Raw genomic sequence first — 17,100 nt, 5'->3', positions numbered from 1 at the left:
CAAGCAAACAACCTCAAATCACCATTGTATACCATCTGGTACTCGAGTATTAGCTCAATTATAACATTTTAAACCTACCATTTCTCTGGACAGGGGAATATTAGACTAATTACCACCATGCACACAAAAGATTTTATAATTATAATGTTTGAGAGATGTTTTGCATCAATACTTACGTAAGTTATTCAATTGTTCAAATATCACCAGAATCTCTGAATATAGACACAGAATGCTGGAATAACTCAGCGGGTCAGGCAGCATCTGTGGAGAAAAAGGACAGGTGTCTTTTTGGGTTGGGACTGATCTTTGCACTGATTGTGTATTTGGGGGGGTTGTAGGAAGAGAAACTGGAAGTGTGGTTAAAAAAAAAAGTGGAACATATTGGGGTGGGCAACAGATGACCTCGAGCAAGGAGGTTCTCTGATAGGTTGATTGTTGGCTAGAGATGGTGTGACCACAGGAGAGATACGTTCTTGTGAATTGTGGAATTGGATGTTTCTAGTGGAGGAAGGGGGGGGGGGGGGGGGGGGGGGGGGGGGGGGATAGAGGCGAGTGTAGAAGTTACCTAAAATTAAAGGATTCAACATTCATACATCTGGGTTGTAAGATAGCCATGAGGAATATGAGCTGCTGCTCCTCCAATTTGTGTGTGCCCTCACTCTGGCAATGGAGGAGGCCCGGGACAGAAAGGTCAGAGTGGAAAGGGGAATGGTCCGTCAGTCTGAAGAAGGGTCTCGACCTGAAACATCACTTGTACCTTCTCTCCAGAGATGCTGCCTGTCTCGTTGAGTTACTCCAGCTTTTTGTGTCTATTTCAGGTTTGTAGGTGAATTGTTCCTTGTGTGTAGGATAGTGCCAGTATACGCGGGTGATCGCTGGTTGGCGTGGACTTGGTGGGCCGAAGGGCCTGTTTCCATGTTCTGTCTCTAAAGTCTAAAGTCCTGTGCGTGACTTCAGACCCACCAATGTGGTTGACCCTCAATCCCTTCAGTTGCCGGACAACTAGAACTAACTGTAATGTTGGTATCTTCTGCAGTTTCCAAGTACAGGAAACAAAATGCGTGTTGGTGACACTTTGTATGTTGTAATGATAATAGCTCCAAGTTTCCTACTTCCTTCAACAAATTCATCAAGCATTTTGTCTTTAAAGTCATAATCTTTTAAATGAGAATGTCACTTTCGGATCCAGATTGGATCCAATTTGTTTTCCCGAGGCTGAATTCGGATATATCTGGATTCGGATATAATTCACAGTTAGTATTCAGTCTGATTAATGAAGGACATTCTATCTGCTTTATTGAATAATCGTTAGGCCCTTTCTCTGAGGGAATAGTCTTCTTCTAAAGTAATATTATTAATAATAATAAGTGGAATATTTTATATTGAATTCAGTGAATTAAAGATAATCAGTTTTGGTGCTAAAATTGACTAGGGCATGTGAAATAGGAGTCGGATTTGAGTAAACACTTAATTTTTTTTCGGCACCATGGCAACAGAAGCACGATTATCACAGTTGTGGAGAGCTGATTAATTAAAACGACCTCTGGTGAAAAGTAGCCACCCAAGGCAAATGCTAGCAGGACCATTTATACATGACCTACCATTGCTTAATTGCACATCACAAGCATCTGAAAGGATTCGCTCACCCAGTATCTCCTGCACCTCTCTTCTTACATAACAGCTCCAAAGTTCAAATAAATTAACCTTTCACGGTTCCCAGCCTCTGTCAACCGCTTGTTCCTGACTTTTAAAGGCTTCGGCAGTGTCATTACACTGGCTCACGATGTGGTGATCCAGCAGGGTACTAAAGCCTTCAGGTCATGGAATTAAGGGTGCTTCAGGAATGGGCTCACCCACAAAATACTAGGATGTGGAACTGCAGATGCAAGTTTACAGAAAAAAAAGGACTCAAAATGCTGGAGTAACTCAGCGGTTCAGGCAGCATCTCTAGAGAAAGAGGGTTTGCGAGAATGATCCCAGGAATGATTGAATGAAGAGCGCTTGAAGCCGCTGGGCCTGTACTCGCTGGAGTTTCGAAGGATGAAGGGCGGGGCCTCATTGAAACTTACCGAACAATGATAGGCCTCGAGAGAGTGGACGCGGGGAGGATGTTTCCACTAGTGGGAGAGTCTAGGACCGGAGGCATAGCTGCAGAATAAAAGGACATTCCTTTGGGAAGGAGATGAGAAAGAATGACTTTAGTCAGAGGATGGTGAATCTGTGGAATTCATAGCTACAGACGACCAAATTAGAGAGGCCAAATTAATGCATAGTTTTAAGGCGGAGATTGACAAATTTGTGATTTGTAAGAATGTCAGAGGTTGTGAGGCAGAGATAGAAAGATTCTTGAATAGTACAGGTGTCTGGGGTTATGGAGAGAAGGCAGGAGAATGGGATTGAGGGGGAGAGATAGATTGGGATTGAGCCCGGGTCTCTGGTGCTGTAAGGCAGGCAGCGTATGGTTGTAATGTGACCTAAAGTGAACCATTGTCGTGTAAGAATGAACTGCAGATGCTGGTTTAAACCGAAGATAGTCACAAAATGCTGGAGTAACTCAGGGGGACAGGTAGCATCTCTGGAGAGAAGGAATGGGAGACGAAGGGATGGGGAGCCATTGTTCATCGGGCTGTATGAAGCATATTTAAATGCCTTGTGACCTTCTGTGAACTGTGCTTTATCAAACTATCCAGCTGTTGTAGCGACAGCCATAAGTCGCCGATGATGACACTCGCAGGAAACATTTTTCACAAGGATGGACTAATTACTGTTGCTTACTTGCCCCAAAGGATGTGAACCAATTTTCAGGTCAAATTGGTGGGCTGCCTGTTGTCATTTTCTTTTTGGAAGTAACAGCTGTACCTGGAAAAACTACACCAGATCAAATCATTATGTGGTAAACGCCATCGCTTTTTACCCTCGTCACGTTATTGAGTGCCTCTTTCCATGTCACCTTTTAGCATTTTGCTCTTTTGTCAATGGAGTGTTTCAACTTAGAAAGCTTTTTCGCGACATCTCTGGAGAAATAGGATGGGTGACGTTTCGGGTGACGGGTCGGAACCCTTCTTCAGACCTGACCCAACCCGACACAAAATGCAACCCACCCTTTTTCTCCAGAGATGCTGCCTGACCCGATGTGTTTACTCCAATACTTTGTGTCTATCTTTGGTATCAACCAGCATCTGCAGTTCCTTCCCACGCAAGCATTTGATTGGGATGCGTCGCAACATGGTTTGGGAACAGCTCCATTCAAGACCGCAAGAACATTGAGAGTTGTGGATGCAATCCAGACCATCGCACAAACCAACCTCACTTCTGTTGACTCCATTTACAATTCACGCTGCCTCAGCAGGGACACCGACAGAATCAAGGATCAGTCTCACCCCGGTCACTCCCTCGTCTCCCCTCTCCCATCAGTGCAGAAGTTTGAAAACCCACTGAAGATACACAAAATGCTGGAGTAACGCAGCGGGACAGGCAGTATCTCTGGAGAGAAGGAATGGGTGACGTTTTGAGATCCTTCTTCAGACCCACCTCCAGATTCAGGGACAGTTTCTTTCAAGCTGTTATCCTGCAACCGTGCCACCATTTCATCAACTAGAGAGTGGTCCTGATCTCCCATCTGCCTCATTGGAGACCTTCAAACTATCTTTAATCAGACTTTACTGGACTTCATCTTACCTACACGTACACTACACCCTTTATCCTGTATCTGTACACTGAGGATGGCTTGATTGTAAATCTCTATAGTCTTTTTGCTGACTGGAAGATAAGCAACGAAAAAACTTTTCACTGTACCTCGGTATACGTGACAATAATAAATGAAACTAACTCAGTAACCATGTTCGTGAATAAATCCGGGCTGTTCGACAGTAATCGATTAGTTAATTTTCAGAATATATAGGAGCATTCTTTAGTAGGCATTAATAGTTAGGCATTAAGTTGGTAGGCATTTGGCCTATTAAGTCTAATCTGCCATTCAATCATGGCTGATCTCTCTTTCCCTCTCAACTCATTCTCCTGCCTTCTTCCCATAACCCCTGACACCCTTACTAGTCAAGAATCTATCTATCTCTGCCTTAAAAATATCCCTTGACGTGGCCTCCAACCTTCTGTGGCAATGAATTCCACAGATTCACCACCCTCTGATTGAAGAAATTCCTCCTTTAGCTATATTAGTTTGTTGTTTTAGAGATACAGGCCCTTCGGCCCACCGAGTCCATCCCGACCAGCGACCCCTGCACGTTAACACTATCCTACACACAATAGGGACAATTTACATTTATACCAAGCCAATTAACCTGCAAACCTGCGAACACGCTTTGGAGTGTGGGAGGAAACCAAAGATCTCAGAGAAAACCCACGCGGCCACGGGGAGAACTTACAAACTCCGTACAGACAAGCACCCGCAGTCGGGATCGAACCCAGGTCTCTGGTGCTGTAAGTGAGCAATTCTATCAGTGCGCCACCGTGCCGCCCAACACCATGTCCCATTTCTAAAGGTACATCATTTTATTACAAGGACATGACTGGTCCTAGATGCTCATCCACTAGTGGAAACATCCTCTCCACCTCCAGGCCTTTCATTATTCGGCAACCTTCAATGAGGACAATCCCCCTCATCCTTCTGAACTCCAGTGAGTACTGACCCAGTGCCGTCAAAGGCTCATCATATATTAACCCACTCATTCCTTGTACACGGAAAAGCTTTTGCATCCTCTGCCACGATTCTACCTGGCAGTCTTATTTGTGGAGGATTGACACAAAATGTTGGAGCAGCTCAGCGGGTCAGGCAGAATCTCTGGAGAAAAGGAATAGGTGACATTTCGGGTCGAGACCCTTCTTCAGACGCAGACTCGTCAGTCTCGTTTGTGGACTTTGCTCGTGGCCCTCCTGAATCTTGTATCCTCGAGAAAAGACAAATATTCAGAGCACCTACTGCTTTGAGTACGTTTTGTGTCAATTACCACATGAGCGTGTAATGTTATTTACCTGTTCGGCCAGCTCTGTGACAGTTTAATTGGGGCCATGGAACAGTATTCCTGAAATGCAGTGCTCAGTGAAGTCTTTAAGACACAATGTGTATTATTATCTGTTGGCCTCTGACTGGGCGGGGTGTTGTTCCCAACAGATAACTTCTTTCAGGAGACAGAGCGCAGCTGCGGTGTGTTGGAGGAAATATTGGACAAAGCCATTGCAAATCGGCCTGTCTGTGACACTTAACATCAAGCTGCCATTTGAGATGTAGAAGTGGCAGTTGACATTTGCTACTTGCAGTGCTGTCACTGTGGCTATTAAGCCTCTCTGTATCAATATAGTGCAGGCAGCATAGCTCAGTCAACAAGCGGTGAATCTGTGGAATTCTGCCACAGAAGACTGTGGAGGCCAAGCCAGTGGATATTTTTACGGCAGAGGTAGATAGATTTTTGATTAGTGACAGGGGTTATGGGGAGAATGGGGTTAGGAGGGAGGAATAGATCAGCCATGATTGAATGGCGGAGTAGGCGATGGGCCGAATGGTCTAATACTACTCCTATCATTTACTACCTTATGACCTCACAAACTTCTCTAACTGCAATTGTTCTGATATCCAACTACCGCCTGCAATCTGTAGACACAGTTCTCACTTTGTGCATCCTTTTGTTTTAGTTTAGTTTAGTTTAGAGATACAGTGCGGGAACAGGCCCACCGAGACCGCACCGACCAGCGATCCCCGCACATTAACACAACCCAACGCACGGGAGGGACTATTTTAAATTCATACCAAGCCAATTAACCTGAGAACCTGTACGCCTTTGGAGTGTGGGAGGAAACCGAAGATCTCGGAGATAACCCACGCGGTCATGGGGAGAAAGCACATACTCCCTACTGACAGTACCTGTAGTCAGGATCGAACCCGGGTCTCTGGCGCAGTAAAGCTGCGACTCTACCGCTGCGCCACCCAGCTATGAAATGCTCCACATTTCAAGAAGGAGTCGCCAGCCTTTGAGATGCAGAGGGCCATCGGGACTTGCCCCTCGAATAGGCTTGTCTTGTCTGTTGAGCCACAATCCTCATGGATCTGCACTGCTGTTGTGTGAGTGAATCTTCTCACACAAACTGAGCAAATGGCTCATTTGCTGCTTGAAAATTGTCGGGAGAGTAATATTGCCAAAGTGTTTTGATAGGCTTTTTTCAGTTCAAAATGCTGCTTGTTTGTGTCTACAGCTCTGCGTGTGAGAACTCAATATTAATGGGAAATTTGATTTTCAAACTTCCAGAGAAGTGTTCCTCAGAGTTGGTCTTGGCATCATGTTTGGGACAGACATTGCAGTCCGTAGGGCCTATTCCTGTGTCATTATCGTTCTATGTTCTACATCCTCAATGGATTCTAATGCCTGTGCAGACTTGCAGTATACAGTATATAACGATAGTATATATAACTTATATGACTCCTGTAGTTTAGCCTCAACAATTAACCAGTGCTGAAGCAGGTTCTTCAGCCCATCGATGTCCGTGTCGACCAGCGATCCTCGCACAGTAATGCTATCCTACACACTAGGGACAATTTACAATTTTAGTGAAGCCAATTAACTTACAAACCTGTACGGCTTTGGAGTGTGGGAGGAATCTGGAGAACCCAAAGAAAATCCACGAGGTCACGGGGAGAAAGTACAAACTCGGTACAGACAGCACCCGTAGTCAGGATCGAACCAGGGTCTCTATCGCTGCACCACTGTGCCGCCCTTCTTCCCTGCTGTTATCTGACTCCTGATGGGCCTCTCACAAATGGGAAGAATGAATGAACCGAATTACTGTCTCTGTTACAATGGGCATTGGGAACTGAGAGCAGTGAATTTTATGATTGTGCGAGACCTCTGAAAACGTGCTTAAATTTTATAGAAGAATTGCAAACCAACACTATGAGGCCATGAGTTAAAAGGGGAACTATCCTCCAAAGATGACTCATTTAGTGCAAAGCTTTTGTTTTTAAGGGATCATTTTCAGAATGGGCTGCAGAGAGCAGGTGGACAGCAAGCCATTGGCCTCGGGTCATTCATCTTGAATCAGTGGAAGCCATCACGTCACAGTAGATGATGGTGGTAGCAGAATCAGCTCAGGATACTTCCAGTTTCCAGCCTCTGGTCCTTTTCAGGACGGACGATGACAGCGAGGCCAACATTTGTAACAAGATGGGCATGAAAAGAAGAAGATTCATCCTGAATGAGCTCTGGAATAAATAAAACAGAAGACTGGAAGAACCCGATGGGCCAAGCAGTATCTGTGGAAACAAGAGGTGTAAGTGGACTATTCAGGACGTGACTCTGCATCAGAGCTGATTCCAGCATCTACAGTCTTTTTTGGCTTATTTCATCAAAATAAGATTGAGAATTTATCATCTACCTGCCACTACCAGCTTACTTATTACTACTTTACGGGTGTGCGGTGGCGCAGTGGTAGAGTTGCTGCCTTGTAGCGCCAGACACCCGGGTTCGTTCCCGACTACGGATGCTGACTGTACGGAGTTTGTACGTTCTCCACTTGACCTGGGTGGGTTTTCTCCGGGTGCTCCGTTTTCTGTTTAGTGTGCGGGGGGGGGATCGCTGGTAGGCGTGGACGCGGTGGGCTGAGGGGACTGTTTCTGTGCTGCATCTCCAAACTAAACTTCACCAACAAGTGACACAAAATGCTGGAGTTACTCAGCGGGTCAGGCAGTATCTCTGGAGAACATGTCTAGGTGTTGTTTTGGGTCGCGACCCTTCTTCAGCCTCCAAAAATGCTGCCTGGCCTGCTGAGTTACAAACTCTGTACAGACAGCACCCGTCGTCGGGATGGAACCTGGGTCTCTGGCACTGTAAGCGGTGTTATGCCCCTGTCCCACTTAGGAAACCTGAACGGAAACCTCTGGAGACTTTGTGCCCCACCCAAGGTTTCCGTGCGGTTCCCGGAGGTTTTTGTCAGTCTCCCTACCTGCGTCCACTACCTGCAACCTCCGGGAACCGCACGGAAACATTGGGTGGGGCGCAAAGTCTCCAGAGGTTTCCGTTCAGGTTTCCTAAGTGGGACAGGGGCATAAAGGCTGCACTCTACCCCTGCTCACTGTGCCGCTTGGACCAGAGCAGACTGAAACAGATGTCGAGCCACAGATGCACAAAACAGCCTGGAAAGATGACAGACAATGTCTACAATACTCTAATGAGAGATTAGAGTTTGAGTTTATTGCATATTTGAATGAGCAATAAATTCCTACCGGAATGTTTGTCATTTAATTTACCACTACAACGTCATTACAACAATTTATGTTTTTTTTTCCTATTTTAATATTTGCCTGATTTAAAGCATAAAGTCTCCTTCTCGGCTCCAGCTGCATGATACCGTCTGGCATTTTAGAACGAAAATTAAATTACACTATATTCGTGTAGACTACATGCACTCGGTTTATTAACGGCGATGATTGCAGAACACGAACTACATTTTCAGACTATTTTTCAACCAGTACGACTTTTCATGCATCATTTATGCACCGCTTGAGCTGAAGAGCGTAGCAAAGCTGGCCTGAAAATTGGCCATTGAAATTGGCCCAGTGTAGGCTGGCGATGTCACAGATTATTTGGGACAATTTCAGATGGTCTCGAGAAGGGATAGCAGCTAGTTAATTCAAATGAGAACCAGTGCAACATCGAAAATGGCGTTATCTTCTCAATTTGTGGTAAAAGAAGGCTGTTCTGGGGGTCTGGACAACCAGGGCAGATGTTTGAATATGCAAAGATTTTCATGTCAATTGAGATGTGCTTCCATTGTAAATAGATCATTCTGTGGAACCATATATCTGCACTCGGAATGTTGAGGTTCATAAGTTCATAGGAGCAGAATTAGGCCATTCGGCCCATCAAGTCTACCCCGCCATCACGTGGCTCTTCTCCAGGTGTTCCGGCTTCCTCCCACATTTCAAAGACGTGCGCATTGTAGATTAATTGGCTTCTGTAAGCTGCCCCCTTATGGTTAAAAGTGGAATAACACTGAACTAGTGTACGATTGATCGATGGCCAACGCGGGCTCGGTGGGTCAAAGGGCACCCGGAGAAAACCCACGTGGTCATGGGGAGAATGTACAAACTCCACACAGGCAGCATCCATAGTCAGGATCAAACCCGGGTCTCTGGCTCAGTGAGGCAGCAGCTCTAGTGTTACGCCACCGTGCCGCCCCAAACTCAAAACTAAACAAAACTAAATATAGATTCTAAATGAAATGCACACTTTTGTCCTGGTGGATCACTGCTACCCCTACAACACACACCATAAACTTCAACGACATTAAATGGGTTGCGTGATTCAGCATCGATCCATTTGATGATGACCCGCTGTTGCCGATCAAGGTTCAACCCAGTCCTCAGATTATGTACCTTTAGTGCTTTTATAAAATGGATTTTTAGCAACAGTCTTATCTCAATTCATTCTGATAATTCTTCCTCTTTCGTGTCCATATTCCATGTTACAAATGTTGACATCGCTGCCATCGTCCGTCCTGAAAAGGACGCAAGCTTCCGGCGACAATCAGTGGGAGCCGTCACTTGTTGCAATAGATGATGGTGGTACTGTAGCAGAATTAGCTCAGGATACTTTCAGTTTCCAGCCCCGTGACGTGGATGTTTCTGCTATGGGGCCTCCGATAATTTATGCATTATTTCCTTTTTTTTTAAATTAGCTTGGTTTGAAAATGAATAAGATTAGTTACCTAATTTATTTGTTGACTTTTGGAACTGGATTTGGTCATCAAATTATTTTGTGTGTGGCAGTAAGCAGTCTGAGACAATGCAGCAGCATCTTCCTCCTCCAGCTACATAGAGAAGTTGCGCAATTCCCATATACTTTACACAGAGGGTGGTGGGTGCCTGCAACGTGTTGCCTGAAATGGTGGTGGAGGCAGATATACGATAGTGGCATTTAAGAGGCTTTCGGAAATAGACACAAAATGCTGGAGTAACTCAGCGGGGCAGGCAGTATCTCTGGAGAGAAGGAACGAGTGACGTTTCGGGCAGAGGCCCTACTTCTGACTGAGAGTTGGAGGAGGGGGAGTCTAGAGATATGGAAGGGTGAGGTGCGAAAACGAAAGATCAAAGGGGACGATGATCAAAGAAAAATGTAGAATGGTTCGTTGTTGGCTGAGTGGAAGGTGAAAACGAGGCATACGATCAGTAAAATTAATCAGGAGGACGGTGAAGCTGGTCGGAGAACTAGGATGGGGGACAGACGGAAAGAGAGGGAAAGCAAGGATTTTTTCAAGTTAGAGAAACTTATACCGCTGGGTTGTAAACTGCACAAGCGAAATATGAGGTGCTGTTCCTCCAATTTGCGTTGGGCCTCACTCTGACAGTGGAGGAGGTCCAGGACAGAAAGGTCAGTGTGGGAATGGGAGGGGGAGTTAAAGTGTTTGGCAGCCAGGAGATCATGTCGGCCGAGACGGACCGAGCGGAGGTGTTCAGTTAAGAGTTTTTTGGTTAGGCACATGGATATGCCAGGAATAGAGTGATATGGATCAAATGCAGGTAGAGGAAATGTGTTTATCTTGACATCATGTTTGGCACAGCATTGTGGACCCAAAGCACCTTTGTTGCACTGTTGTTCAATATTCTATGTTCATATTTGATAACTGGGCACTTTTCAGCTGGTCAGTCATGGACAGCTTATCATGGTCTTTGAAAGGACAAGACTGTTCCTTCCATTGCTTTGTGAAGCTCATTGCCTTTGGTCTGGGACTCTTAGGTTAGTTTAGTTTAGAGATACAGCGCGGAAACAGGCCCTTCAGCCCACCGATTCCACACCGCCCTGCAATCCCTGTACATTAACATTACCCTATATGCACTAAGGATCATTTTACCTTTATACCAAGCCAATTAACCTACAAACCTGCACGTATTTGGAGTGTGGGAGGAAACCGAAGATCTCGGACAAAACCCACGCAGGTGTCGGGGAGAACGTACAAACTCCGTACAGACAAGCACCCGTAGATGGGATTGAGCCTTGGTCTCTGGCGCTGTAAGGCAGTAAATCTACCGCTGTGTCACCGTGCTGACTCGTCTTCAGACTGATTGTGAGGTGGGGGAGAGGTAATCAGTCTGAAGATGTCCCAGATGTCGCCTATCCATGTTCTCCTGTGATGCTGCCAGACCCGCTGAGTTACTCCAACACTATGTGTCTTATTTTGTAAACCAGCATCTGCAGTTCCTTGTTTCTAAATTGCCTTTAGAGGTTGAGTTGCAGTAAACCCAGTCACATGGCCAACAAAATCATTGAACTCTGCAACAAAAAATTCAATTCACTTGCGTTTAAATGCTTTAATTGCACAGTATACATTCGACAAACCCACGAGAATATTTGGAGATATAATTAGAAGAGAGCTTGTAATGAAAAAAAAAAAATATATATATATATAGCAATTTATCAATGCATTGTGAAAGTAATCCTGGTATGGTATGATTTATGTGAAATACTGTGAGATTTTTTGATTTTGGTTCTACAAAGATGCAAGAATTAATTTAAAAAAAAAGCTCTGCTCTGAATATAAACAAATATTTGGATCTTGGTGTGAGAGGTTAAGTTTTGAACTTTGAGCCTGTTGGATTTATTTAAGCCTGTCATGCTGCACTCGGAGCAGTTAGCTGGTCTAGTTTAAACATGTAAGTAACATTTCAGATTCAGATTCAGATTCAGATTCAATTTTAATTGTCATTGTCAGTGTACAGTACAGAGACAACAAAATGCATTTAGCATCTCCCTTAAAGAGCGACATAGCAAACGATTTGAATAAATAATAATAAGTGTCCGGGGGGGGGGGGGGGGGGGGGGGGGGGGGGGGGGGGGGGGGGGGGGGGGGGGGGGGGGGGGGGGGGGGGGGGTGGGATTCACCGAGGTACGTTGTTGATAGAGTGACAGCCGCCGGAAAGAAGCGGTTCCTCGACCTGCTGGTTCGGCAACGGAGAGACCTGTGGCGCCTCCCGGATGGTAGGAGGGTAAACAGTCCATGGTTGGGGTGAGAGCAGTCCTTGGCGATGCTGAGCGCCCTCCGCAGACAGCGCTTGCTTTGGACAGACTTAATGGAGGGGAGCGAGGATTTGTTATTGAAAAGGGCAACAACGTGTGTCTTATTTTCATTATGTCAGTGCACACTGAATATAGAATTGTCCTCAAGAAAGTAATTTATTTTACTGTTATTCTGTGTCATTGAAGGCATGTTGCAGGGTTGCGGTTAGAAATGTCGAGTTGCTACAGGAGGCCAGTTTATGTTTAAGAAGGAACTGCAGATGCTGGAAAATCTGTCTGAAGAAGGGTTTCGGCCCGAAAACGTTGCCTTTTTCCGTCGCTCCATAGATGCTGCTGTACCCGCTCCAGCTTTTTTGTGGCCCTTTAGTTTAGTTGAGTTTAGAGATACAGCGCAGAAACTGGCCTTGCGGCCCACCGAGTCTGCGCCGACCAGCGTTCCCCGCACGTTAACACTATCCTACACACACTAGGGACGTTTTTTACATTTACATTACTAAGCCAATTAACCTACAAACCTGCATGTCTTTGGAGTGTGGGAGAAAACTGCAGGTCTCGGGGGGGAAAAAGGCCCACGCGGTCACGGGGAGAACGTACAAGTTCCATACAGACAACACCTGTAGACGCGATCGAACCCGGGTCTCCGGCGCTGTTAGCGTTCTAAGACAGCAACTCTACAGCTGTGCCACCGTGCCGACCCATGTGGGAATATTTCCCACCTGAGCCACTCTTTACACTTGCCCTCAGGAAAGTAATTTATTTTTCCGGTGTTGTGTGTCATTGAAGGCATGGTGCAGTGTCGGAGTTAGAAGTGTAGATTTGTTATAGGAGGACCTTTATGTGGGAATATTTTGGGATGGGGGCGATCTTCTGTTCTTCGGGCACAGCTTTCTCACTGGTCCTCTCGCATCCACCGCTGTGGCGTTGTCGTGGAAACACATTGAGCCAGGAAGCAACCAGACATGGAGCTATTTGAACTGCAATGACATTCAGGCAGGACCCCACTGAAAGAAAAATTTAAGTCCTCATAATACCAAAGAATAAGCACTTCTTAAATGGTCATGTCTGCTGTGTGTGTGTGTGTGGTGAATGCACATTTGGTGTACTAACTGTCTCTTAATTGGCAGAGACTGTTCAATATTGTGGTAACAACTGCACTCGGACAAGAGCATCATTTTTGTTATCTTGTCACCTCAGTGTGTCTGCAGGTATTGAAAAAGACAAATATGTACTTTATAAAATAGCAAGCCATGAATAGGTGCATTGATTTTTTTTAGTTTTAGTTGTTAGTTTAGAGATACAACGCGGAAACAGGCTCTTCGGCCCACCGAGTTCACGCTGACCAGCGATCCCTGTACACTAGCACTATCTTTCACACACCAGGGACAATTTACAATTTTACTGAAGCCAATTAGCCTACAAACCTGTATGTCTTTGGAGTGTGGGAGGAAACCGGAGCTCCCGGAGAAAACCCACGGGGAGAACGTACAAATTCTACAATAAAGCATCCGTAGTCAGGATCGAACCTGGGTTTCTGGAGCTGTAAGGCAACAAATCTAATGTGGTGCCATCGCGAATAGTGTGTGTTTGTTCAAACACTCCATTCTTCCTCAGTACACTAGACAATAGAAATATCTATCCTTTTTAATACATTATTTTAATAATATTTGAACAGCCGGAATCCAAAATTCAAGCACATCACGTCATGAACTACTTTTAAAGTCCAGTAAATTTACATAGGCTATTTTACATATAACAGTCCATTGGCGATACCATATTTAGTTTGTTTGTTAGTTTTAATTGAGAAAATGCTCTTCGGCCCACCAGGTCTAGACCGACCATCGATCACCCGTCCACACTAGTTCTATGTTATCCCACTTTCTCATCCACTCCCCACGTACTAAAGGCAATTTACTCAGGCAGATTAAACTACAAACCCGCCCGTCTCTGGGAACCGGAGCACTCAGAGGAAGCCCCTGCGGTCACAAAGAGAACATGCGAACTCCACACAGAGAGCACATGAGGTCGGGATTGAACCCGAGTCTCTGGCCCAGTGAGGCAGCAGCTCCGCCAACTGTGCCACCGTGATGTCCTTGTGATAATTCGACGCCCGAGTGCGAATATCTGTGCTATTTCTCTGCTCGGTATGGGATGTTAAACTGAACTAAGGATTGTTAACCTTAAAATATCAAGTCAACCCAAAATGTTGCCTATCCATGTCCAGCAGAGATGTTGGCTGACACAGTTACTCCAGCACTTTGTGTTTTTTGATCAGGTATCTCCCAACATCTGCAGTTCCTTGTGTCTACCTACGTCCGTATGTTCCTTTGTTTTACCCTTCTCTCCTCTCACCAGCTCTGCTTTCACAACTGTACCCCTCCACTATTCCCCTCTTCTGAGGAAGAGTCCATGACTCAAAACAAAGTCTGCTTTTTCCACAGATCCTGGAACTTTTATCTGTGCACGGTGAATGGTGTGATTGTATTTGTGTATAATCTTTTCTTTGACTGGAAAGCACACATACAGAAGCTTTTCACTGTACCTCAGTACACGTGACAAATATAAACTGAACTGCTTTCGCGGCTGAGTTCAACAAGCCATTCTGATTTTATTTCAGATTCCAGTTTCTGCAGTTTGATTTATTTTGCAAAATCGGTGGATTGGGTGAAGTAGGATGAGATGTGGTTGATGCCGATCGCAAACTAAATTTGGGAATTAGCATTTAAGATGCATGTTATTAGATCACAATTCAAGATACATGTTACTAGATAACAATTTAAACCATATGATATTAGATTACAATTTAATTTATATGTCACTAAATTATAATTTAAACTCCATGTCACTAGATTACAATTTAAACCACATTACTAGATTCTAATGTTACTAGGTTACATTACCTAGTTGTAACCTATATGTTACTAGGTTACAATTTAAAATACATGTTACAAGTTATGAAATGTCACTAGATTACAATTTAAACTACATGTTCCTGGATTACAATTCAAGACAGATGTTACTGGATTACTATTTAAAATACATGTTACTAAAGTACATTTTAAGATGCATTGTAACGAGTTAAAATACATGTATTTAGATTACAATTTAAAGTGCATGTTACTAGATTACAATTTAATCTACATGTTATTAGATTACAATGTAATCTACTTGTCACTGGATTGCGATTGACTTGTGCTTGTTCTTTGCTTGCACTCAACTAGATATTCCTCAAGAGTGACCGGGTGGCTCGCATGGTCAGCAGCGGAGGGTGCTCGGCAAACGACTTCCGCGATGTTTTCAAAAAGAACATCGAGAGGCGGGTCCGCAGCTTGCCGGAGATCGACGGGCTGAGCAAGGAGACGGTGCTGAGCTCCTGGATGGCCAAGTTTGACACCATCTACAGAGGGGAAGAGGATCTCCGCAGCAAGCCAGCACGGATGCCCATGAGTGCGGTGTCGGAGCTCATTCTCAGCAAGGAACAGTTGTACGAGATGTTCCAGCAGATCCTTGGGATTAAGAAAATCGAACATCAGTTGCTTTATAATAGCTGCCAGGTAAGATGCTAAATTAGGTTCCCATCCTGATCGTAAAATACACTGTTATAGTATTATACTATGGAGGAGTGCACATCAGTTCATCAGTTCATCATAACTGATACGTCACAATAGTTATCGTGCGTTTTGATTCAGTGTGTAGTGCGTAAGTTGCATCAACCAGAATATACGTCATGAAATACTTAAAGATGTCCTTATAGTAAGGAAAAGATTCTTATCTGTGCAACCTTTCAGGACTTGAGCGATCCCAAATGGCTTACAGTCCGCTGAATGTTGCTTAGAAGTAAAGTGTTCTATTACTCAGAGCAGGGAGGATTCTCTTCGTGACAAGGCCTTGCAAGCACCAGAGATATCAATTCTGAAATTGTTTATTTCAACTGCGAGTTGAAAAGTAAATGTAAGCCAGGCCCGCAGGTGAAATCCTGAACTCTCCTACAAGGCATTGCTTAGGGAATATTTATGCTTAGTGCTGGGTAGCGCAGCGGTAGAGCTGCTGTCTCACAGCGCCAGAGATCCGGGTTCGATCCTGACGACGGGTGCTGTCTGTACGGAGTGTGTACGCTTTCTCCAGGGTGCTCTGGATTCCTCCCACACTCCAAAGACCTACAGGTTTGTTGGCTAAGTGGCTTCTGCAAGATTGTTCCTCGTGTGTAGGGTAGAACTAGTGTACGGGCCAGCGCAGACTCGGTGGGCCAAAGGGCCTGTTTCCACGCCATACCTCTGAACTAAACTAAAGCTCGGCTAAGAGAACAGATGTGAGCAGAGTTTCTTGTCTGGTCTTCAAAGGGGAACAGCAGGAGGGACATTACACTGCAGTGCATTGAATCTGCCTGCCAATGTTTGATTCCCCACTGAGAAAGCAGTGAAGGCCAACACCAGGGGCAGGAGATAATCTGCATCTGCAGCTACTGTGGGGTCTGGCAATGTATGCAAACTCTATTGATTTGGACGCCTTTTCGCTCTATCTTTTGTACTTGAGATTGACTTGATTTTATTTATTTATAGTATGATCTGGTCTTTCTAGACAGCTTGCAAAACAACCTCTTCACTGTACCTCGCTACACGTGACAATAATAAACCGAAAGCTAAGCTAATGGGATATGTTGGTGGGTGTGGGCAAGGTGGGACGAAGGACCTGTTTCTAAGCTGTATAACTCTATGCATCTATGACTGTAGCTGTATTGGTTAGAGTAAATAACACTCGTTCTTTCAACTTTATGAGAGAGAGATGCTACACTGATTTCTTGATTAATAATAGACAATAGACAATAGGTGCAGGAGTAGGCCATTTGGCCCTTTGATCTAGCACCGCCATTCAATGTGATCATGGCTGATCATCCCCAATCAGTACCACGTTCCTGCCTTCTCCCCATATCCCCTGACTCCGCTATTTTAAAGAGCCCTATCTAGCTCTCTCTTGAAAGCATCCAGAGAACCTGCCTCCACCGCCCACTGAGGCAGAGAATTCCACATTCACCACTCTCTGGTGATAATGGTGTTTCTTGATTAATAAGGGTGTCAACGATTATGGG

At 44.9% G+C, this 17,100-nt stretch overlaps 1 protein-coding gene across 7 annotated transcripts in view; it reads left to right on the top strand.

Moving 5' to 3' along the window:
- The window catches only part of cadps2 (Ca++-dependent secretion activator 2), a 371,627-nt gene that overhangs the window by 71,131 nt on the left and 283,396 nt on the right, over nt 1-17,100 (top strand). For all 7 annotated transcript variants that reach the window (XM_055650231.1, XM_055650236.1, XM_055650233.1 and 4 more), the window contains exon 3: nt 15,236-15,568. In XM_055650231.1, coding sequence (XP_055506206.1) covers nt 15,236-15,568 — 333 coding nt within the window. The remainder of the gene's footprint in view (nt 1-15,235; nt 15,569-17,100) is intronic.

Source organism: Leucoraja erinacea, chromosome 19, assembly GCF_028641065.1.
Source record: "Leucoraja erinacea ecotype New England chromosome 19, Leri_hhj_1, whole genome shotgun sequence".
NCBI lineage: Eukaryota > Metazoa > Chordata > Chondrichthyes > Rajiformes > Rajidae > Leucoraja > Leucoraja erinaceus.
Note: the sequence above shows the minus strand (reverse complement) of the source record. Positions and strands in the feature narration are given on the sequence as shown.